This window comes from Ambystoma mexicanum, chromosome 3q, assembly GCF_040938575.1.
Source record: "Ambystoma mexicanum isolate Mex_15411 chromosome 3q, UKY_AmexF1_1, whole genome shotgun sequence".
Classification (NCBI taxonomy): Eukaryota; Metazoa; Chordata; class Amphibia; order Caudata; family Ambystomatidae; genus Ambystoma; species Ambystoma mexicanum.
The window spans coordinates 1,200,033,949-1,200,058,194 of NC_090926.1; the positions used below are offsets into that span (position 1 = coordinate 1,200,033,949).

Sequence of the window (24,246 nt, forward strand, 5' to 3'; positions counted from 1 at the left end):
GCACCAGCTCGCCCAAGGCCTCAGGGCGCACAATGGGATCTCATGCACCCGGGGAAACACAGCAAGTGAGTGAAGTGTGAAACAATGGAGTGACATTTACATGCAACGCGTCTTTCTAGCAAGTGTGTATGCTTCAGTGGTTTGCAGTGCAATATTTGCACCTGGCATCTGAGCCCCCGCGCTTCCCCTGTTAGCAATCTCACCTTCCAAAACAGCAAACTAAACTAAAACAAAAAAGCAAACCTCCTCCCTTTCTAAACTGCTTAGTTTATTTTCACTATGTCTGGTTGTTAGACATTAACAAACTTTATTTTTGTAGCGCTTCCGTTTCTTGTCAGATCACACACAACTAGCTGCATGGCCCTAACAGAGAATGACTACAAGCAGGTGCCCGTAACCCACGGTTTCTTTTGTTGTGTGTCTTGAAAACTAAGTGGACATTTGTTTGGGTCTCACGTCACTTTGCGTTCTCATTCAATGAGAGGGCAGTTTTGTTGATTCGTGTCTTTTAATTTGTACTTAAATTTATACAGTGAAATAAAAGCTCAAACGTTGGCATGGTAGTAGAAGCTTTGATGAAATACATGTATCTCCTTTAGTTCGAGGGCACCCCTGCCTCAGGCCCACATGCATGTGATGCTGGATTGCCTAGCAAAGCCATCTTGGCTACACCATTACAATCCAAGAAGGCCAAAGAGACATAGAAAGCCAAGACAGAGGAGAAGCAAGTGATGTGACACTCTGTTGGCCAAGCCAAGAGGGCCAACCAGAGTTGGGGAGAAAAAAAGTGAGTTGATTAGGCCAGTGGGGCCAAAGCCTAGGAGAAGGCAGGTGTAGCGGACAGGTGTAAGGGCCGGGCTTACATGGGCCCCTCAGGGGCCACACACTAAGGTCACTCAAGCAGTGACAGGGAAACTAACAGGGGCCTCTAACCCAGATCCTGCTGGTAGAAGAAAGGCTCCCAGCTTAAATAAATAAGCTTTGCTGACCCTTGCCAACCCAGGTGGGAGGTGGGGGAGTAAATCCTATCCGAAAGTACTCAGTAGAAGGATGAAAACCTACCAGCCGATCTGCAGCGATACCCCTCGGACAAGGCGAGCCCCAAACAGGGCTTGCCCCGTGATTCAGGACCAGCCCAAGGTGAAGAGACAAAAGTCAAGCTCGAGACGTAGACCAGAGCCAGGAGGAATGCCTGCATTCGCATCCTCGGACACCCAGAACCACTCAGACTGTCAGTGTCTGGCCGAACATTATTTTGGGTTAACGCCCAGGGGTCTTTTGATATTAGAGCACGGATTGGACTCGAGACCTTTGGCTGAGGTCCTTTAAGAAAGCGTTCGTTCACCCCCATTTCCACCCCTATTGTGTTTACTCTTTCGTTGGATTATCTGCCCCCGGCACCCCACAAGGCGTAGCCCAAGACAGGAGAATAGCGGCCAGGGAGCCCACCTCCCAGTACTCACCCAGCCTGTGGTACAGAATACCATACCACCTGGGCTCCCATTCCCCATAGTGCAGCGCTCCGCTCCTTACCTTACATGTTACCCTTAAGGCCATGTGCAGCGCTCTGCTGCTTCCTAGCCAGGTCTGCACTGCACTGCACAGAACCCCAATACAAATATACACCACACCTATCCCACCATAGACCATGCCATGCCGTAGTAAACCGTACAATACATCATATATCATAACATACCTTACGCTACTCTACTACATGATATAAAACTCATGGCACGCCATATCACACCAGATGTCATGCCATTACATACTATACCATGCCAGGGGCAAGAGAATAAATCCCTTACCAAACCTTGCCATGCCACATTATATGCATATGCCATACTCTGCACGATACGGCATGCGATAACACATCATATAAAATATATCATACCATAACATAAATCATATCATGACGTATACTGGGCAGATATAACGTATCACATGCCATACTGTATCACTGTATATTCCATAATATGAAATATGCCATACCATGCACGGAATGCACTACCATACTGTGCCATACCGTACCATAGCACGCCATAGCATACAATATTATTTATTTATTTATTTTTACCTCTGTAAAGCTCCTAAGCGCAGGGGCATCAGGCATCAATATTATATCATATGCCATAACAGGGACAGGAAGAGGAGGCTGACCTCTGCCAGCACATAGGCTGGCAGGAAATGAGGAAGTGGGCAGCCCAGCTGGGCACTTCCCCATTTCACACCTCCTCGGGTAAGAAGTTTGCCTTAGCTCCACAGCACAGTCTCCGGCAGGAGGACCCTCGACCAATGCGTCACCATGGCACCACAGGTAAGGGAAACGGCGGGCTCAACCCCCCTTCTGCACCCACACCCAGATGCCAGTTCCCGGTGCACGCTGCCATGGCAGCCCACCCGCTGACACCCAGCAGACGCAGCGCGGAACCCGCGACACAGCAGCGACATTCGCTGGGCCTCAACCTGGAGTTAAATAATGACTCCCAGGTGTCAGTCTCGACATCCGTAACCCATGAAGTGCCAAGGAGCAGTGTGCTCGTCCTTTTTGCATAGACTTGCATAATAGCCTGCGGGTCACGGGTGAGAGCGCGGACTCGCGAGGCAACCAGTGAGACGCTACCAGCCTCCCTGAACTTGAGAGAGTCTCTGCCACTGTCTGTTAATCCCCCCCTTCTGGACAGGGACCTCTGGCTCCTGAAAATCTATTAAATGATCCTGATGAATACCAAATCAATCCCCCGACTCCCGAAAAAAAGCAATCGCAGTCATTGCCTTTCTGTTGGATCTTTCCATGCCTCTTGCACCATTGGGTAGCGCTTTGTATGCTGTTTAACCACGTTCCCGCCACTTCTTGGCACTATGATGGGCAACGGAGGTCTTTAACAGTCAAGGAGTGGGGCCATGGACCAGAATCAGGGCGGACGGAAGATGTGTGAGGGCTTGTGGCGGGCATTTCCACCCGTGCAGTGCTTTGATCCTAATGATGATATAAAGGAATGCAACAAGTGGTTAATAGCTGCAGATGGTCACTGTTTCTCATGTCTACCGAGAAGCAAGTAATCACCCTTTGTCAGCAAGGGGCTAGGCTGCTGGATACTACAAAGCCTGGGAGGTGATGACGTGAGGGTGCCAGCAAAGGCAGCCTGTAACATGCACTGCAAAGTGCACATTTAATGTCCTGAGTTAAAGAAGAATTTTGCTTTGTCATAAGACTGCCAACATGGGCACAGCTTCTCAGGGGCCCCTGAGGCCCCATTTCAGCTGAAAAAGTTGAAAGGCCCTGACCAGAATCTTGGTGTCCAAGAGTGGAGGAGTAAATGGCGGTCTCTCTAAGACGACTTGGTGTTGGGTTTCTGGTGCCTGCTGGTGCCTGCTGGCTAGACCTCTTTCGTGCGGGCGGGTGGTCAATATGAGCGTTCTGCGTGCAGGCGCTGTGCATAGGGTAGTGGCGGATCACGCCTTCATCTGGCTCCTTGACGTCCATGGGGACATGGCTCCCAGGAATAGATGGGTCTTTAGTCCTCTGAGAGATCGTAGGACATCTTTGGCCCCTCATGAGACCATGCAAATGGCAGCGGTGCGTGGTGTAAATCACAATAACATAACATATAGCACAGCATAGCATAGCATAACATAACATATAACACAGCATAGCATAACATATAGCATAGCATAACATAACATAGAATAACATATAGCACAGCATAGCATAACATAACATATAGCGCAGCAAAGCATAGCCTAACATCTAGCACAGCCTAGCATAGCATAACATAGCATAACATGAGAGGAAAGCAAGGGAGTTTCAGAGAGTGGAGCCTCGTACCCGGAAGGACGTCGTCCTGCCCCCGAAGCCTGTACCCTTCATATTTTCAGCACATCTGTGCCATGCCAGGGTAGCAGGTCGCCTGCCCGCTGCTGACACCGCTCACTACTACTCCATACAATGTCCAACTATTTGGGGTTGCAGCTACAAGGCCCACCACTATCCATGGCAGACAATGACCAATCGGCATAACATAAACTAGTTGGGTCTTGAATTGAGACACCACATCTTTAACTGTTCTTTAAAACACCATCTTCGTTATCCTTTTCCTCCACTTCTGTAGGTGGTGAGTGGAACATTTTGACTGTCTATCCACAGAAAATATAGCAAAAGTGTTTAATTCCCACAACAAAGTGAGGGGGAAATGGAGAGAAACCATGACTCAAGCTATGAACTTGCCTGTTAAGCACAGCTGCAAGATCTCTTATAGGCCGCTACTCTAGGCTGCAAGATCTCTTATAGGTCTCCACTCTAGGCAGCAAGATCTCTTATAGGTTGTCACTCTAGGCTGCAAGATCTCTTATAGGCCGCTACTCTAGGCTGCAAGATCTCTTATAGGTCTCCACTCTAGGCAGCAAGATCTCTTATAAGTTGCCACTCTAGGCAGCAAGATCACTTACTAACTGCAACTCAAGGCAGCAAGATCTCTTATAGGTCACCACTCTAGGCAGCAAGATCTCTTATAGGTTGTCACTCTAGGATGCAAGATCTCTTATAGGCTGCCACTCTAGGCAGCAAGATTTCTTACAGGTCGCCACTCTAGGCTGCAACATCTCATATAGGCCACCATTCTAGACAGCAAGATATCTTATAGGCTGCCATTCTAGGCAGCAGGATCTCTTATAGGCCTCTACTCTAGGCAGCAAGATTGTTTATAGGTTGCCACTCCAGGCAGCAAGATCTCTCATAGGCTGCCACTCTAGGCAGGACGATCTCTCATAGGCTGCCACTCTAGGCAGCAAGATCACTTATAGGCTGCCACTCTAGGCAGCAAGATCTCTGATAGGTCGCCACTCTAGGCAGCAAGATCCTTCATAGGCTTCCACTCTAGGCAGCAAGATCACTTATAGGCTGCCACTTTAGGCAGCAAGATCTCAGATAGGTCGCCACTCTAGGCAGCAAGATCTCTTATAGGCAGCCACTCTAGGCAGCAAGATCTCTCATAGGCTGCCACTCTAGGCAGCAAGATCACTTATAGGCTGTCACTCTAGGCAGCAAGATCTCTGATAGGTCACCACTCTAGGCAGCAAGATCTCTTAGAGGCTGCCACTCTAGGCAGCAAGATCACTTATAGGCTGCCCATCTAGGAAGCAAGATCTCTGATAGGTCACCACTCTAGGCAGCAAGATCTCTTATAGGTGGCCACTCTAGACAGCAATATCTCTCATAGGCTGCCACTCTAGGTAGCAAGATCACTTGTAAGCTGCCACTCTAGGCAGCAAGAAATCTGATAGGTTGCCACTCTAGGCAGTAAGATCTCTTATAGGTTGCCACTCTAGGCTGCCTGCAAGATCTCATATAGGCCGCCACTCTAGACAGCAAGATCTCTTATAGGCTGCCACTCTAGGCAGCAAGATCTCTTATAGGCCTCTACTCTAGGCAGCAAGATTGTTTATAGGGCGTCACTCTAGGCAGCAAGATCTCTTAAAGGTCGCCACTCTAGGCAGCAAGATCTCTCATAGGCTGCTACTCTAGGCAGCAAGATCACTTATAGGCTGCCACTCTAGGCAGCAAGATCTCTGATAGGTCGCCACTCTAGGCAGCAAGATCTCTTATAGGCGGCCGCTCTAGGCAGCACGATCTTACATAGGCTGCCACTCTAGGCAGCAATATCACTTATAGGCCGCCACTCTAGGCAGCAAGATCTCTTATAGGTCGCCACTCTAGGCAGCAAGATCTCTGATAGGTCGCCACTCTAGGCAGCAAGATCTCGTATAGGCCACCACTTCAGGCAGCAAGATCTCTTTTAGGCCGCCACTCCAGGCAGCAAGATCTCTTACAGGCCAGCACTCTAGGCAGCAAGATCTCTTATAGGCCGCCACTCTAGGCAGAAAGATCGCTTATAGGCTGCCACTCTAGGTAGCAAGATCTCTTATAGGTTGCCACACTAGGCAGAGAGATCTCTTATAGGCCGCCACTCCAGGTAGCAAGATCTCTTATAGGTTTCCACTCTAGGCAGCAAGATCTCTTACAGGCCGCCACTCTAGGCAGCAAGAATGCTTATAGGCCGCCAATCTAAGAAGCAAGATCGCTAATAGGCCACCACTCTAGGCAGCAAGATCTCTTATAGACCGCCACTCTAGGTTGCAAGATCTCTTATAGGCCGCCACTCTAGGCAGCATGATCTCTTATAGGCCGCCACTCCAGGCAGCAAGATTTCTTATAGGCCGCCATTCCAGGTAGCAAGATCTCTTATAGGTTTCCATTCTAGGCAGCAAGATCTCTTACAGGCCGCCACTCTAGGCAGCAAGAACGCTTATCGGCCACCAATCTAGGCAGCAAGATCGCTTATAGTCCGCCACTCTAGCAGCAAGATCTCTTATAGGCCGCCACTCTAGGTTGCAAGATCTCTTATAGGCTGCCACTCTAGGCAGCAAAATCTCTTATGGGTCGCCACTCCAGGCAGCAAAATCACTTATAGGCTGCCACTCTAGGCAGCAAGATCTCTGATAGGTCGCCACTCTAGGCTGCAAGATCTCATATAGGCCGCCACTCTAGACAGCAAGATCTCTTATAGGCTGCCACTCTAGGCAGCAAGATCTCTTATAGGCCTCTACTCTAGGCAGCAAGATTGTTTATAGGGCGTCACTCTAGGCAGCGAGATCTCTTAGAGGCCGCCACTCCAGGTAGCAAGATCTCTTATAGGCCACCACTCTAGGTTGCAAGATCTCTTATAGGCTGCCACTCTAGGCAGCAAAATCTCTTATGGGTCGCCACTCCAGGCAGCAAAATCACTTATAGGCTGCCACTCTAGGCAGCAAGATCTCTGATAGGTCGCCACTCTAGGCTGCAAGATCTCATATAGGCCGCCACTCTAGACAGCAAGATCTCTTATAGGCTGCCACTCTAGGCAGCAAGATCTCTTATAGGCCTCTACTCTAGGCAGCAAGATTGTTTATAGGGCGTCACTCTAGGCAGCAAGATCTCTTATAGGTTGCCACTCTAGGCAGCAAGATCTCTCATAGGCTGCCACGCTAGGCAGCAAGATCACTTATAGGCTGCCACTCTAGGCAGCAAGATCTCTGATAGGTGGCCACTCTAGGCAGCAAGATGTCTTATAGTTGGCCACTCTAGGCAGCAAGATCTCTCATAGGCTGCCACTCTAGGCAGCAAGATCACTTATAGGCTGCCACTCTAGGCAGCAAGATCTCTGATAGGTCGCCACTGTAGGTAGCAAGATCTCTGATAGGCTGCCACTCTAGGCAGCAAGATCACTTATAGGCTGCCACTATAGGCAGCAAGATCTCTGATAGGTCGCCACTCTAGGCAGTAAGATCTCTCATAGACTGCCACTCTAGGCAGCAAGATCACTTATGGGCTGCCACTCTAGGCAGCAAGATCTCGGTAGGTCGCCACTCTAGGCAGCAAGATCTCGTATAGGCCACCACTTCAAGCAGCAAGATCTCTTATAGGCTGCTACTCCAGGCAGCAAGATCTCCTAAAGGCCACCACTCTAGGCAGCAAGATCTCTTATAGGCTGCCACTCTAGGCAGAAAGATCGCTTATAGGCTGCCACTCTAGGTAGCAAGATCTCTTCTAGGTTGCCACTCTAGGCAGCAAGATCTCTTATGTGCCGCCACTCTAGGCTGCAAGATCTCATATAGGCTGCCACTCTAGACAGCAAGATCTCTTATAGGCTGCCACTCTAGGCAGCAAGATCTCTTATAGGCCTCTACTCTAGGCAGCAAGATTATTTATAGGTCACCACTCTAGGAAGCAAGATCTCTCATAGGCTGCCACTCTAGGCAGCAAGATCACTTATAGACTGCCACTCTAGGCAGCAGGATCTTTGATAGGTGGCCACTCTAGGCAGCAAGATCTCTTATAGTTGGCCACTCTAGGCAGCAAGATTCTCATAGGCTGCCACTCTAGGCAGCAAGATCACTTATAGGCTGCCACTCTAGGCAGCAAGATCTCTGATAGGTCGCCACTGAAGGCAGCAAGATCTCTGATAGGCTGCCACTCTAGGCAGCAAGATCACTTATAGACTGCCACTCTAGGCAGCAAGATCTCTGATAGGTCATCACTCTAGGCAGCAAGATCTCTCATAGACTGCCACTCTAGGCAGCAAGATCACTTATGGGCTGCCACTCTAGGCAGCAAGATCTCGGTAGGTCGCCACTCTAGGCAGCAAGATCTCTTATAGGCGGCCACTCTAGGCAGCAAGATCTCTGATAGGTCGCCACTCTAGGCAGCAAGATCTCCTATAGGCCGCCACTCTAGGCAGCAAGATCTCTTATAGGTCGCACTCTAGGCAGCAAGATCTCGTATAGGCCACCACTTCAAGCAGCAAGATCTCTTATAGGCTGCTACTCCAGACAGCAAGATCTCTTAAAGGCCACTACTCCAGGCAGCAAGAGCTCTTACAGGCCAGCACTCTAGGCAGCAAGATCTCTTATAGGCTGCCACTCTAGGCAGAAAGATCGCTTATAGGCTGCCACTCTAGGTTGCAAGATCTCTTACAGACCGCCACTCCAGGCAGCAAGATCTCCTATAGGCCGCCACTCCAGGTAGCAAGATCTCTGATAGGTTTCCATTCTAGGCAGCAAGATCTCTTATAGGCTGCCACTCTAGGCAGAAAGATCGCTTATAGGCTGCCACTCTAGGTTGCAAGATCTCTTACAGACCGCCACTCCAGGCAGCAAGATCTCTTATAGGCCGCCACTCCAGGTAGCAAGATGTCTTATAGGCCGCCACTCCAGGTAGCAAGATCTCTGATAGGTTTCTATTCTAGGCAGCAAGATCTCTTACAGGCCACCACTCTAGGCAGCAAGAACGCTTATCGGCCACCAATCTAGGCAGCAAGATCGCTTATAGTCTGCCACTCTAGGCAGCAAGATCTCTTTTAGGCCGCCACTCTAGGTTGCAAGATCTCTTATAGGCTGCCACTCTAGGCAGTAAAATCTCTTATAGGCCACCACTCCAGGCAGCAAAATCACTTATAGGCTGCCACTCTAGGCAGCAAGATCTCTGATAGGTCGCCACTCTAGGCAGCAAGATCTCTCATAGGCTGCCACTCTAGGCAGCAAGATCACTTGTAGGCTGCCCATCTAGGCAGTAAGATCTCTGATAGGTTGCCACTCTAGGCAGCAAGATCTCTTATAGGCGGCCACTCTAGGCAGCAAGATCTCTCATAGGCTGCCACTCTAGGCAGCAAGATCACTTATAGGCTGCCACTCTAGGCAGCAAGATCTCTTATCGGCTGCCACTCTAGGCAGCAAGATTGTTTATAGGGCGTCACTCTAGGCAGCAAGATCTCTTCTCGGTCATCACTCTAGGCAGCAAGATCTCTCATAGGCTGCCACTCTAGGCAGCAAGATCACTTATAGGCTACCACTCTAGGCAGCAAGATCTCTGATAGGTGGCCACTCTAGGCAGCAAGATCTCTCATAGGCTGCCACTCTAGGCAGCAAGATCACTTATAGGCTACCACTCTAGGCAGCAAGATCTCTGATAGGTCGCCACTCTAGGCAGCAAGATCTCTCATAGACTGCCACTCTAGGCAGCAAGATCACTTATGGGCTGCCACTCTAGGCAGCAAGATCTCGGTAGGTTGCACTCTAGGCAGCAAGATCTCTTATAGGCCACCACTCTAGGCAGCAAGATCTCTTATAGGTCACCACTCTAGGCAGCAAGATCTCTGATAGGTCGCCACTCTAGGCATCAAGAACTCGTATAGGCCACCACTTCAAGCAGCACAATCTCTTATAGGCTGCTACTCCAGGCAGCAAGATCTCTTAAAGGCCACCACTCTAGGCAGCAAGATCTCTTACAGGCCAGCACTCTAGGCAGCAAGATCTCTTATAGGCTGCCACTCTAGGCAGAAGGATAGCTTATAGGCTGCTACTCTAGGTAGCAAGATCTCTTCTAGGTTGCCACTCTAGGCAGCAAGATCTCTTATATGCCGCCACTCCAGGCAGCAAGATCTCTTATAGGCTGCCACTCTAGGCAGCAAGATCTCTTATAGGTTGCACTCTAGGCAGCAAGATCTCGTATAGGCCACCACTTCAAGCAGCAAGATCTCTTATAGGCCACCAATCTAGGCAGCAAGATCTCTTATAGGCAGCCACTCTAGGTTGCAAGATCGCTTATAGGCTGCCACTCTAGGCAGCAAAATCTCTTATAGGTTGCCACTCTAGGCAGCAAGATCTCTTATAGGCCGCCACTCCAGGCAGCAAGATCTCTTATAGGCCGCCACTCCAGGTAGCAAGATCTCTTATAGGTTTCCACTCTAGGCAGCAAGATCTCGTACAGGCCACCACTCTAGGGAGCAAGAACGCTTATAGGCCACTAATCTAGGCAGCAAGATCGCTTATAGGCTGCCACTCTAGGCAGCAAGATCTCTTATAGGCCACCACTCTAGGTTCCAAGATCTCTTATAGGCCGCCACTTTAGTTTGCAAGATCTCTTATAGGCCGCCACTCTAGGCAGCAAAATCTCTTATAGGTTGCCACTCTAGGCAGCAAGATCTCTTATAGGCCGACCACTCAAGGCCGCAAGATCTCTTATAGGCCGCCACTCCAGGTAGCAAGATCTCTTATAGGTTTCCACTCTAGGCAGCAATATCTCTTAAAGCCCGCCACTCTAGGCAGCAAGAACGCTTATAGGCTGCCAATCTAGGCAGAAAGATTGCTTAGAGGCTGCCACACTAAGCAGCAAGATCTCTTATAGGCCGCCACTCTAGGTTGCTTGATCTCTTATAGGCCACCACTCTAGGCAGCAAAATCTCTTATAGGCCGCCACTCCAGGCAGCAAAATCTCTTATAGGCCGTCACTCCAGGCAGCAAGATCTCTTATAGGCCGCCACTCCAGGTAGCAAGATCTCTTATAGGTTTCCACTCCAGGCAGCAAGATCTCTTACAGGCTGCCACTCTAGGCAGCAAGAACGCTTGTAGGCTGCCAATCTAGGCAGCAAGATCTCTGATAGGTCGCCACTCTAGGCAGCAAGATCTCTCATAGACTGCCACTCTAGGCAGCAAGATCACTTATAGGCTGCCACTCTAGGCAGCAAGATCTCTGATAGGTCGCCACTCTAGGCAGCAAGATCTCTCATAGACTGCCACTCTAGGCAGCAAGATCACTTATGGGCTGCCACTCTAGGCAGCAAGTTCTCGGTAGGTTGCACTCTAGGCAGCAAGATCTCTTATAGGCCACCACTCTAGGCAGCAAGATCTCTTATAGGTCACCACTCTAGGCAGCAAGATCTCTGATAGGTCGCCACTCTAGGCATCAAGAACTCGTATAGGCCACCACTTCAAGCAGCACAATCTCTTATAGGCTGCTACTCCAGGCAGCAAGATCTCTTAAAGGCCACCACTCTAGGCAGCAAGATCTCTTACAGGCCAGCACTCTAGGCAGCAAGATCTCTTATAGGCTGCCACTCTAGGCAGAAGGATCGCTTATAGGCTGCTACTCTAGGTAGCAAGATCTCTTCTAGGTTGCCACTCTAGGCAGCAAGATCTCTTATATGCCGCCACTCCAGGCAGCAAGATCTCTTATAGGCTGCCACTCTAGGCAGCAAGATCTCTTATAGGTTGCACTCTAGGCAGCAAGATCTCGTATAGGCCACCACTTCAAGCAGCAAGATCTCTTATAGGCCACCAATCTAGGCAGCAAGATCTCTTATAGGCAGCCACTCTAGGTTGCAAGATCGCTTATAGGCTGCCACTCTAGGCAGCAAAATCTCTTATAGGTTGCCACTCTAGGCAGCAAGATCTCTTATAGGCCGACACTCCAGGCAGCAAGATCTCTTATAGGCCGCCACTCCAGGTAGCAAGATCTCTTATAGGTTTCCACTCTAGGCAGCAAGATCTCGTACAGGCCACCACTCTAGGGAGCAAGAACGCTTATAGGCCACTAATCTAGGCAGCAAGATCGCTTATAGGCTGCCACTCTAGGCAGCAAGATCTCTTATAGGCCACCACTCTAGGTTCCAAGATCTCTTATAGGCCGCCACTTTAGTTTGCAAGATCTCTTATAGGCCGCCACTCTAGGCAGCAAAATCTCTTATAGGTTGCCACTCTAGGCAGCAAGATCTCTTATAGGCCGACCACTCAAGGCCGCAAGATCTCTTATAGGCCGCCACTCCAGGTAGCAAGATCTCTTATAGGTTTCCACTCTAGGCAGCAATATCTCTTAAAGCCCGCCACTCTAGGCAGCAAGAACGCTTATAGGCTGCCAATCTAGGCAGAAAGATTGCTTATAGGCTGCCACACTAAGCAGCAAGATCTCTTATAGGCCGCCACTCTAGGTTGCTTGATCTCTTATAGGCCACCACTCTAGGCAGCAAAATCTCTTATAGGCCGCCACTCCAGGCAGCAAAATCTCTTATAGGCCGTCACTCCAGGCAGCAAGATCTCTTATAGGCCGCCACTCCAGGTAGCAAGATCTCTTATAGGTTTCCACTCCAGGCAGCAAGATCTCTTACAGGCTGCCACTCTAGGCAGCAAGAACGCTTGTAGGCTGCCAATCTAGGCAGCAAGATCGCTTGTAGGCTGCCACTCTAGCCAGCAAGATCTCTTATAGGCCGCCACTCTAGGTTGCAAGATCTCTTATAGGCCGCCACTCTAGTCAGCAAAATCTCTTATAGGCCGCCACTCCAGGCAGCAAAATCTCTTTTAGGCCGTGCCACTCTATTCCTATTCTATTCCTCCTTCCGTTCCTCCTTAAAAACACTCCTCTGCACCCCCCTCCCTGACTCTTCTCCCCTTCCTCCTCTTCTTTCCCCTCCTCACTCCACCTTCCTGTTCCTTTATCTCTTCCTGTCCCCCTTTGACTTCCACCCTCCCCTCTACTCCCTCTACTCCCTCTCCCCTTTCCCTTTCTTCCTTCCCATACCTCTCCTCTTCTCTTCCTTCCCAAATGCAAATTGTTCTACGTGCTGTTTTTCTGGTTTGAATCATGTTTATTGTATTGCTTCTGTGTTCCATGTTTAATGTATTTTGGTTGTTATGCTGTAGAGTGCTTTGGTGTAAAGTGCTATATAAATAATAAAATACAAATACAAATACACTCTACACTCCACATTCATTAGGGCCTTTTTGTGTGGCGTCACTCATGTAGTGGCTCTGCTGCACGGTGACTGACTGGCCTGTTGTCCTCTCTGTACTGGGTTCTCTTCTGCCCCACCAATGGCGCTGGCAACTGTGTGGATCCAATCCCAGCCTTATGCCAGCATGTGTTTAAGATCCATTGAGTTAGCAGTCTTGCACATGCCTGCATATTGGTGCACCCCATGCCGGCTGTGCCTCAGTAGAGAACGGTGCAGTGTCCATCTGCACAAGGCCCTGAATGCCCTCCCAGCCCCTCCCCCTCCAGTTTAGGCCCAGCAGCAGAGTCCTGTCTGCCACGCCACCACCATACGTCCAGACCCCAGATCGTCAATAAAGAGTAGGCTATCAAGTACTGTTTTCTGATTTGAATTCTGGGGCTTGTCCTGAATTAAAAATAGGACTCTCATACCTGCAAGCTCTAGAATGCAATGCATACAACCATTATCAGGTGACATACTTCCCCATGAAAGGGGAACATTTGAGGGCTATGTCCCCCTAATGATGGCACAGACATGTTTGCGCCTGCCTGCTGAACACCGCAGCTGTTTGGCCGCCACCTGTACTAGACCCCCGGGTAGTGCTGCTGGTTATTACAGTAGCAGAGTGGCACCAATGTCATGCAGTCTGTGGATGTGAGCAGGTCTGGCGGCTTCTGCATCATGGTGTTCTAAGAAATCCGGACTGCCTTGACTTTGCCTCCTACAGAACTATGGGTTAGTTCCCTCCTTATGGACTCACTCCTACCACCTTTGACTATCACTGTTCTTTCTGCTTGTTACTCCCATGTTGTCAACCTGATGCGCAGTGCTTCCTAAAACCTTTTGCTAACATCCGATTCCAAGATTGAAAAGTCAAATAGTGCTGTTTTTGCTTTGTGCTAAAAAGTCAAATCTTGCTGCCCATTGCAAAATGTTCTGTATTTTGCTTGTATACTGTTGCTTCTCTGTAACTTGCTAGCCCAGTGACCTCACTACTCTCTTTTGTCCCACACCTACTTGCCTTAGCCCTCCCCCCCCAGTATCTCCATCCTCTCATCGCTTCCACCCCAATGGCGCTTTCTGTTTCTCCTATCTTTTCCAACTGCTTCTCCATTGACTATCCTTCCCTTCTCAATAAGTCTAGTAGGAAGAAGTTCAAAAAGGATATCTTGGCCTCTAACCCTGGTTTTACTATCGCCGACACCTACTCCATTGCTTCCGCCAGACAGACCCTTACCGACATCCTCTTTGTCATTCCTTCGCCAGATCTATGGACTCCTCATATGGTCTCTGTGCTCCGCCCTATCTCCTCCTCTCCCATTAATAGTGGCACTCACTGGAAAGTTCTCATGGCTTCCTTCGACTCCTCTAAAGTCATCATTAATGTCTACCTAAATGGCACTGTCATGGTCCAAGGCCCTCAGGCAAATCTCCTCCTCTTTGATAGGCGCTTCCCTCACCTCATCAATTTCCTCTCATCTCCTGCTGTCCCCTCCTCTCCCCCCTTGGCTACCTTGCCCTCTCTCTCCTCCTCCTCCTCCTCTGCTCCTCTTAGGGCTCTTTCTCCTCCGCAGGGTATACCTTTGATCTGTACCCCTTCCTGGAAGGTCTTTAAGGCTGGCAACCTTCTTCATATTGACACTCTCAACTCTCGCTCAGCTGTCAAACACTCCTCTGACATCTGCCAGCTCCTTGAAGAACTAGACCTTGATGTCCTTGGTCTTACTGAGACATGGTTCACGGGCAGCTCTGTCATGAGCTTTGACACTCTCCTCCCTGATGGCTACATGATCCTCTCTGCACCCAGATCCTCCCGGTCCAGTGTGGGAGGAGCCCTGATCTTGCCTGAGTGGATTCCTGCCTCTATCATTCCCACTCAGACCTACTCCTCCTTTGAATGCCTTGTCTGTAGGCTTTCTCTCTTGCCTACCCATTCTCTTACTGTGGTTACCATCTACCAGCCTCTTGGTCAAATCACCTAATTTCTCTCTGAGTGGGCGGACCTCTCCTCCACCCTCCTGGCCTCTACCACTCAACTCATCCTCCTCGGTGACCTCAATATACATTTAGAGTCTCCTTGCTCCTCCTCTGTACTCTTCTGTGACCTCTGCGACTCCCTCTCCCTGTCCATCCTCCCCTCTGGCCCGACTCACTCTGCAGGGATCACACTCGATGTCTTGATCTCCTCTGACTTCCCCCTCTCCATCCCTCTGACCACTCCTCTCTCCTGGAGCGATCACTCCCTCCTCTGCTCTCATCTCTCCCTCTCTTCCTCCCAAGCCAAGCCTACCCCAACACTGCCACCTACCTTCTCGGACATCCGGCCCATGAAGCGTGTGTCAGTTGAGGCTTTTGCCACCACTTTCTCTCCCCCCACTCCACCTTTGGCTGTCTCATATCCTGACACAGCCCTGTCTCTGCTCTACTCTTCAATTTCTGATACGCTTGATGCTCTTGCCCCTGTCATGAGGATCCGTTTGAAGTCCAAAGCCAAGTGAAATTCCTGATATGACTCTGACTTAGCTACACTTAAACGTAAGTGTAGGGCGGCTGAGAGGAAATGGAGGACTTCCTGTTCATCCTCTGACAAACTGGCCTGTCGCCTACTACAAAGGCAATACCAACTCTCTGTCCTCACCAAGAAGAGAGTCCACATTCAAGCTCATGTCTCTGCGGCATCTAACAACTCGGCCAAACTCTTTAAAATCTGCAAGGAGATGGCCCACCCTGCTGCAGTCTCTACCCCTCCTGTTGCCTCCCAGCCTCTTTGCAATGCCCTTGCCTCTCACTTCATTTAAAAAAAACCAGGACATCCTGTCCGCCCTCTCCACCCACACCCTTCCTCTCCCCTCTCCATCTGTGCTTGCTGACCCTCCTTTAGCCACCCCCAACCATCCGTCTCGTCCTTTCCTCTTTTCTCCCCTGACGAGGTCACTAGACAAGTCCGATCTATGAAAGCCTCGTCAAAACAGGTTCATCCCTGTTCCTTTAAAACCATCAAGGACCACATTGACACCCTCGCTCTGGCCCTTGCTGATTTTTGCAACCACTCCTTTGCATCGGGATCCTTCCCCTCCCCTCTGAAGCACTCCTTCGTGCATCCTCTCCTCAAGAACCCACAGCTGATCCTTCTTGTCCAGCTAACTATCGCCCAATTTCCATTACTCCCTTTCTGGGCAAACTCCTGGAAAAGTTGGCCATCTCTCAGCTTAACCTTCATTCCAATTCTATTGGCTGTCTCCATGACCACCAGTCTGGCTTCAGAGCTGCCAGAAGCATGGAAACTGCTCTCCTGAACATCCGTGAAGATCTGCTCTCCAACCATGACTCTAACATTCCTTCTGTCCTCATCCTCCTCAATCTCTCTTCTGCCTTCGACACAGTCAACCATACATCCGGCTCAACTGTCTCCGTGAAAACCTGGGTATCACTGATCAGGCTCTGGCCTGGCTGACCTCTTTCCTTTCAGGTCGACCCTCCCAAGTCCAACTTGGGTCCTTCCTTTCATCTATCTTCCTCTCTACCTGTAGTGTTCCCCAGGGGTCTAACCTCTCGCCCTGGCTTTTCAACCAATACCTGGCAACTCTAACCCATTGCATTGCCATTATTTGCTCAAATTTCCAGTGCTATGCTGACGACACTCAACTCATTTTCAGGCTGCCCTCTGCCACCTCCTCTCCCTCTCTCATCTCTGATTACCTAACTGCCATTCAAGATTGGTGTGCCGCCAATGATCTTTGTCTGAATGCCAGCAAGATGGAGATCCTCCTCATCAGCACACCTTCACCATCCTTTTCCCTCACTCTCTGGCCGGCCTCCCTTGGCCCTCCTCCTACCCCCACCTGCGAGGCTAAGAACCTCGGGGTCATCTTTGACTCCACCCTTTCCTTCTCCGCCCGCATCTCTGAGGTCTCTTAAAAGTCAAATTTCCTACTGCACTTCCTCAGAGGTACTCTGCCTTTCCTCTCCTTCCCCCAGAAGCTCATGGTATCCCAAGCTCTGGTTCTCTCTAGCTTGGACTATTGTAACAGCCTCTTTCTAAATCTACCTGCCTCTACTCTCCGCCCTCTGTAACTAATCCAGAACAGGACTGCAAGACTTGTCCTTGGCCTCAAGCCCTTGGATCGTATCTCTCCAGCTCTGAAATCTCGCCATTGGCTCCCAGCGGATACAATTATTAAATTCAAAACCCTCTGCATTGTCCACAAGGCTTTCTGGGGCCTGGGTCCAAAATACCTTCAGCTATCCCTCCGCAAATACCTCCCTTCTTGAGCTTTTCGCTCCTCTACCTCCAACTCCCTCAGGGTCAGTCGTTTTTCAAAGAAACAAGCTGGGTGTAGATCTCTGTCTTCGGCTGGGGCCTCCCTCTGGAACAGCCTCCCTGTTCTTGAGGAGAACCCTCTCTGGTTCCGGAAGCACTTCAAGACCTTCCTCTTTTCTTCTGCCTTCGGCCCCCCTCTCCCCTGCTGATCTGTTCTCTCTTGGCACTGTGCACCTGGCCACCCTCTGTCCTCCGGCCCAGGTACCTGCTCACACTGCCACCCTCCTGCACTGCCTCCGGGCCACCCCTTGCACTGGGGTCTGTATCTGTACCTATCTGTACCCATACAGCCCCCCCTTTTTTCTTCCTGCACTTATAAGACCTACCCTGTCCGCTGCCTTAAACCTAGCACTTGCAAATTGCTGGCTGCATTACCACTGTTTGTTGCCTTTATTATTTATTTATTGTTATTTATCTGTTTCTCCTCTGCCTTGCACTTTCCACTTCTCCCCCCTTCCATGCACTTTTCCCATCCCCCTCTCACAAGCACTAGCGCATTCTCAATGTCACTGGGCCTAGTAAGATCGCTGTTTTGTTCTCCCCTGTTCCCCTCCCTTGCCTTGTCGCGCTCTGAAACACTTGAGTACGAGCGCAATACAAATAAAATATCAATATCAATTATCGTTCATGGGTATGGATAACTAAAAGCAGTGTGGGGGCAGCTCATTGGGTCCACGAAGAAGCGCGAGCAGGCCTGGGATGCAGAGGCATGCGGTCTGTGCACACTTTTGTTGCTTATTGTGTGAGTATTGTTGCGCCCTGATTACACGTGCCTCCAATAACGACACCAGACACTGGGCTCACACATCTTAACTATTACTCCTTCACGTACTGACTTGCCATCCCTTCTCCCCGCCCCTTCCATTCCCCTCTCCTGTTCCCTCCCTCACTCCCTTGATCCCTCCTTCTTAAGGGAGCTGCGTCCCATTGTCCACAACAATTATGACTGACAGTTAACATAATAAATTTGGGGAAAAAACGACATCATGAGACAATAATGCCTGGTCTGGTACTCAGAAATAGGTTCTGGGGGTCATCCCTGAGGCAAAACAAAAGAGGTGTTGGCTGAAAGGGTAAGAACTTATCTTAACCTCTTCGACTCCACACTCTCCTTCTCTCCTCACACATCTGACGGCTCTAAGCAGTCACACTACCAGCTGCCCCTCCTCAGAGGTATTCTTCCTTTCCTCTCCTTCCCCCAGAAGCTCACTGTCTCTAGAGCTCCGGTTCTCTCTAAACTGGACTACTGTAACAGACCCTATCTAAAACTTCCTGCCTTTACTCTCCGCCCTCTGCAACTCATCCAGAACAGGCCTGCGAGACTTGTCCTTGGCCTCAAGCCCAGGGACGTATCTCTCCAGGACTGAAATCTCTGCACTGTCTCCCAGTGGCTGCGAGGATTAAGTTCAAAACCCTCTGCATTGTCCATAAGGCCTTCTGGGGTTTGGGGCCAAAATACCTTCAACTCTCTCTTCCTAAATATCTTCCTTCTCGAGCTCTTCGCTCATCCGCCTCCAACTCCCTCAGGGTCAGCCTCTTCTCCAAGCTACGAGTTGGGGGTAGATCTCTCTCCGCGGCAGGGGCCTCCCTCTGGAACAGCCTTCCTGCCTCCCTGAAACTTGAGGAGAACCATCTTCGGTTCCGGAAGCACCTCAAAACCTTCCTCTTTGCTTCTGCTTTATCTCTCCCTCTCCCCTGCTAAATTCCTGACTGAAACTGCACTGAATCTGCAACTGGGCCACTCTCACCGATCTCGGTCCCTGGCCCAGCCACTCTCCCCTTGCACTGCCTCCCTTGGCAACCACTGCACTGCGGGACTGTGTCTGTATCCCTAAAGCCCCCCTCCCCAGCACTTGTCTGCACTTACCCTGCACTTGCCACCAGCTGGCCCTTATTATTTATCCTGTTATTCTACTACCCTGTACTGCACTTTCCCCTCTCCCTTTCCCCTTGCACTTTCCCTTCCCCCTCTGCCCATGCACTTGCGCGATCAGAATGACACCTGGCCTAGTAGGATCGTTGTCTGTCTTCCCTTTGTCCCCCCTCCCTGCCTCGTCGCGCCTTGAAAAACTTGTGTATAGGCGTGTTACAAATGTCTTATCATATCATATCATATCATATTGCTCTGGGCAACTCTCCAGGCCATCGTTCTTTGCCTGCCAAGCCATTACAAAAGGGCAAAGACCATATGCAAATCAGGCTTGATCCCACCCAGAAAGGAGCAGTTCAGCCCAAACTGCTAGGTCACATCCCATCTGCATGAGACCACAAGCATCCCCAAACACCCACAAATTAACCCCTTTACTAGCTGGTCAGATAGCACAAGGAGTAGAGCGCTCGCTTTGACATCCGTGCAGAGCCTGCCAATGCAGGCTCAAATCCAGGCAGGGCCAAACGCAGCCTTTCATCCTTCCGAAGGCCACAAATGAACACCACACACCGTGGGTAATAATAAGCAGCGCTCAGATGCCGGAGGGTTCATAGCGTTATATAAATGCAAATTATTATAATTATGCATGTCCATGCAAATAGAATGAGCTTTAAAAAAGTCTGGAATATTAGGGTAATGAAACAGGAGTTACTAACTTTATTTGCTTAGCCAGTTGAGCATTTAGTGGTTCAGGCCTTCGGAGTCAAAGGGTGGAAGACCTTGGAGAAAGATGCAGGTGCTTGTCAGTGGGCTGCTCTCTACAGTAATGGGAGAGTTAGTCGTAAATTCTTCCGCAGGGTGGATGCCGGTGCCAGGCTTATCGTGTAAGGGTTATTTGCTGGCAATGTCACTTTGAAAAGGATGACGTGGGCGCAGCAGTGCTGGGCCTTTTGGAGTTTGCTGACAATCTGGTCTTTGCCAAGGGGCGGCTGCTGTGCTCTCACTGCAGGGCCTATAATACAGCTGCCCTTGCTATCACTTTTTTCAGATGAAGGTTTCAGTTGATTTATAAATAACCTGTAATTCGGTACAGTGCAGGCCTTAGAGATGGCCAAGCTGGGCTGCCGCCCAGGGCACCGCCTCACAGAGGGGCGACTGGAGCTGTAGAATTTCACAGCATTCTGTGCTTGCAATGGAAAGTGAGAGTTGACACATCAGGGCAGTCTACGCAGCAGCAGTAGGCAGGGGGGCTCCTGTAGCCCCCCACCCTACTCCCCGCTGCCACACATTCATGTTTATACTTTTCCAGTGCCTGATGGCCCTTTGCCAAGCAGGAGGGTCCAGCATTTCACCCCTCGTGAGCACAATTCAGTGGAGTGAAGCTGAAGCGCCTAAAGCTGCCTGAAGCCCTGTGACCTGTGAGCAGGCGCTTGCAGGAGTGGTCTCCTTTTCATATTAAGAGGTTCATCATCGCCTTTACTGACGTCTGTGGTGGTATGTGTCATTTCATGTAGTCTGTTAACTTCTGAAATCTTAGTTCACCACTGTTTCCTTCCTTGCCTTTCACATCCCACTTTGCTGAATACCAGAGATGCACCGTTTTTACTGCATTGCCTTTTGAAGGTCAGCATTGTGTGTTGTGGCCATTTCTCCTCTAAAGGTGAGCCAGGCTTCTTTCGCCCAACATGTTTCTAGAACTGCTTATTTCGTGTCAGTTCTTTCACAGACAGGTGAAATAAATGGTGAACACAGTTTGTTGCCGAAAGGCGGTTTTCGAAAAATAATGCGGAATCGCAATAAGCAGAAAATAAGTTACAGAAAGAAGAGACTATGTATATAGTGTGAAATCAATTTAATTGTGTCCGGTACAGCATACACACAGGAATTGGCCTCTGAGGAAGAGCCAAGCTCGAAACACGTGTCAGACTGACCAGAATAATAACAATGAAATACTGTACAGCTGTATTTTATAGGTGTCTGTTGTGGCGCAGTGTGATTGTTTACTTTGATCTTAGTAATTTCTCTAACTGTGGGTGCAGGGCAAGGCATCCACACTTTAACCATTACCGGCAGCCGCGTCTGCACAACTCATCCAACGAATGCAAGCGCTGTGATTCACTGTGGCTTTCCTGTCCATTGTCTTTTTGAAAAATGAATGATGGACTACAACGTTTGGTGAGTGAGGCCTCCGAAAGACAACACACATAGATGAATTATAAAATGCATTCTGTCCCCAGTTTAAAGGCATGTCTGCCCAATGCAAAGTGCATATTTGGGTGGGGGGCTTGGTAACGCTGCTTGATATGACAATTCCTATTCGGGTTTTTTCCCCAATAGTCATATTTGTGGCAAGTTGTTGTAGGCCAAGTGCATCATTTGGGACGATGCGAGTTGGGTTCCCTGCGTTACCAAAACGGTGTGATCCTGGGCATATCACCTTCTCTCTATTGGCCTCAGTCCACTTAATTGTCAACATCCTAAGTGCTGTTTGTGACCTGCCATCTGTTGGGAGTGTTTTATGTGTCATCTGCAGAGAGGAGTGTGAATTCTACATTTTCACCTAATTTTTCTGAATGTTTTGTTGCATAATGCATGATTACCTCACTGGTTTAGTTCACATACACTAACATGGCCGAATGCAGAAAATCATCTACATTGCCCCTACATTTCACAAATTCGCCAGAGGCAGCTACCCCAGACTGTCGGGATGTGTAGGAAGTTACACTATGCAAGTAATACGCAGACGCAGAGTTTCTCTTGACACGTCTTTATTCATTCACACGATCTTCCGAAGTGCTTGCCTCCCGTCATATCCCGTCCCTCCCCTTCCCCTTGCCCCGTGTTCCCTCACACGTGACAGGGGAGGAATGTGACGACATCACACCCCCCCGATACTAAACATTAAGTTCACTATCAGGGCATCTCCTCAATGAGGCGCGGTGGTCGACGTCGGGATCTCTGGGGTCTCCAGTTATTTCTCTCACGCGACTCCAGAGGTGTCCAGCGGAGCTCATCAGCGTCGGAATCATCCTGGTCTCCTTCATAGGGTGCATCTCGCATCTGAGTGTCCATTGGTACGCACGGTTCGACTAGTGGTATGATTCCAGGCATCTTCTTGAAGTGAGAGCTGTTTCTTGTTATTGTGTGGGCTGCTCCTTCAGCTGTGATGAGAGAGCCTTTCCTCTGTGTGATGGTGAGGGGCTCTGCATTGAACGACGCCATGTTTTTGCGGTGTTGTGGCTGTCGCACTACGACGATGTCCCCTGGCTCTAGGTTATTCTCCTCGGCTCTCCTTCTCCGGTCTGCCATGGTTTTCATATTCATTTTCTGGGCCGCGTCATGTAGTCTCATTTCAGTATCTCCTTTGTACCGTTCTTCCTCGAGTTCTATGTGCGGTAGCCTAGTTCGCACATTCCTGCCAAACATGACTTCTGATGGTGACTTGCCAGTGGTACTGTGTGGGGTATTTCGATAGTCTCTCATTAGTTTGCATAATAATTTTTCCAGTGGCTCTCCTGTCAAGCGAGCTATTTGCGTGGTTCGTTTGATACTTCCCATGAACCGTTCAACTGTGCCGTTCGCTTGAGGCCACAACGGTGTTACCTTCCTGTGGTGGAAACCCATGTACTCGGCAAAGGTTTTGAAGTCTTGGCCTGTGAATGGTGGTCCATTGTCCGATTTTACTACCTTTGGGATCCCGTATGTGGCAAACATCCTGTCCAATGCGGGGATGGTGTGATGTGCTGCTGTTGATGACACAACTTGCGCATCAGGGAATCTCGAGTATTCATCGATGACTACTAAGACATATTCACCCCCTTCCAGAGGACCAAAATGATCCACGGCAATTTCTTCCCAGGTTCCATTGGGTAAGTCAGTCATTCTGAGGGGTTCTGGTCTGGTTTGAGGGTTAAGAACTACGCACGTGGGACATGTTTTCAGTAGTTCTTCCACTTGAGTGTCTAGCTGAGGAAACCATACCCTTTGTCTTAACATCCTTTTTGTGGACATTATTCCCCGGTGTCCTTCATGTGCAAGATCAAGGACTCTTTTCCTTAATGAGCGAGGAATAACTAATTTTGTCCCTTTCAGTAGGAGTCCCTCTGTTTCTGCAAGTTCTTCCTTCACCGTGAGTAGACAGGTGATGTCTTGCTTGGTTTCTTCTTCTGCACCTTCTTTGAGTTGTTTTGCTTGTTTCCAATGTCCTGTTTCAAGACATCTCAAAATGACCTGTATTGCTGGGTCCAGGTTGGTTTCTCTGGCTATGTGTTCCATGTCCAGTCCTTGTGGTGTGCATTCTTGGACCACATACTTAATGTATTGGTCTGCAATGGATGGATCGGAGTGGCAGTCTTGATTGGGATGACGTGAAAGAAAGTCTGCAGGATTCTGTTCCTTCCCGGGTCGATGAATAATGTTGAATTGATAGTCCTGTAGCCTTAAGGCCCATCGAGCTATTCTGGGAGGCATCTTGGCTTGAGCATTTCCATAAATGAATAGTAGTGCCTGGTGGTCAGTGACTATGGTGAAAGGTTTTCCATATAGGAACAAATGAAAATGTTCGCATGCCCACACAACCGCCAAACCTTCTTTCTCCGCTTGTGAATACGCTTGTTCAGTTTTTGAGAGGCTGCGACTGGCGTATGACACTATGTGTATGGCTTGGTTATCATTGTGATCTAGTTGAGTTAAGATGGCTCCTAGGCCGACTGGACTGGCATCCACTATCAGCTCTGTGTGTTTCTGTGGGTCAAAATATGCCATGTTTTTGGCATCAGCGATGCGATCCTTGATGATTTGGAACGCTTGTTGGCATTCATCCGTCCATCGGAAATCGACGTTCAGTTTAGTGAGGGTTCTCAAGGGTGCACTGACGGATGCAAAATCTTTAATGTACCTCGTGCAATAGCTTGCCAGACCCAGAAATGAGCGCAAGTCGGTGACAGAGGTCGGTGGTGTTGTGTTTGTGAGTGCGTTGA

The 24,246-nt window shown here is 49.6% G+C and overlaps 1 protein-coding gene across 1 annotated transcript in view; it reads left to right on the forward strand.

Annotated features, from left to right (window-relative positions):
• Window positions 1–2,224: 2,224 nt before the first annotated feature.
• The window catches only part of P2RY11 (purinergic receptor P2Y11), a 139,904-nt gene continuing 117,882 nt past the window's right edge, over window positions 2,225–24,246 (forward strand). Inside the window, exon 1 of the mRNA XM_069604052.1 lies at window positions 2,225–2,314. Coding sequence (XP_069460153.1) covers window positions 2,303–2,314 — 12 coding nt within the window. The 5' untranslated portion in view covers window positions 2,225–2,302. The remainder of the gene's footprint in view (window positions 2,315–24,246) is intronic.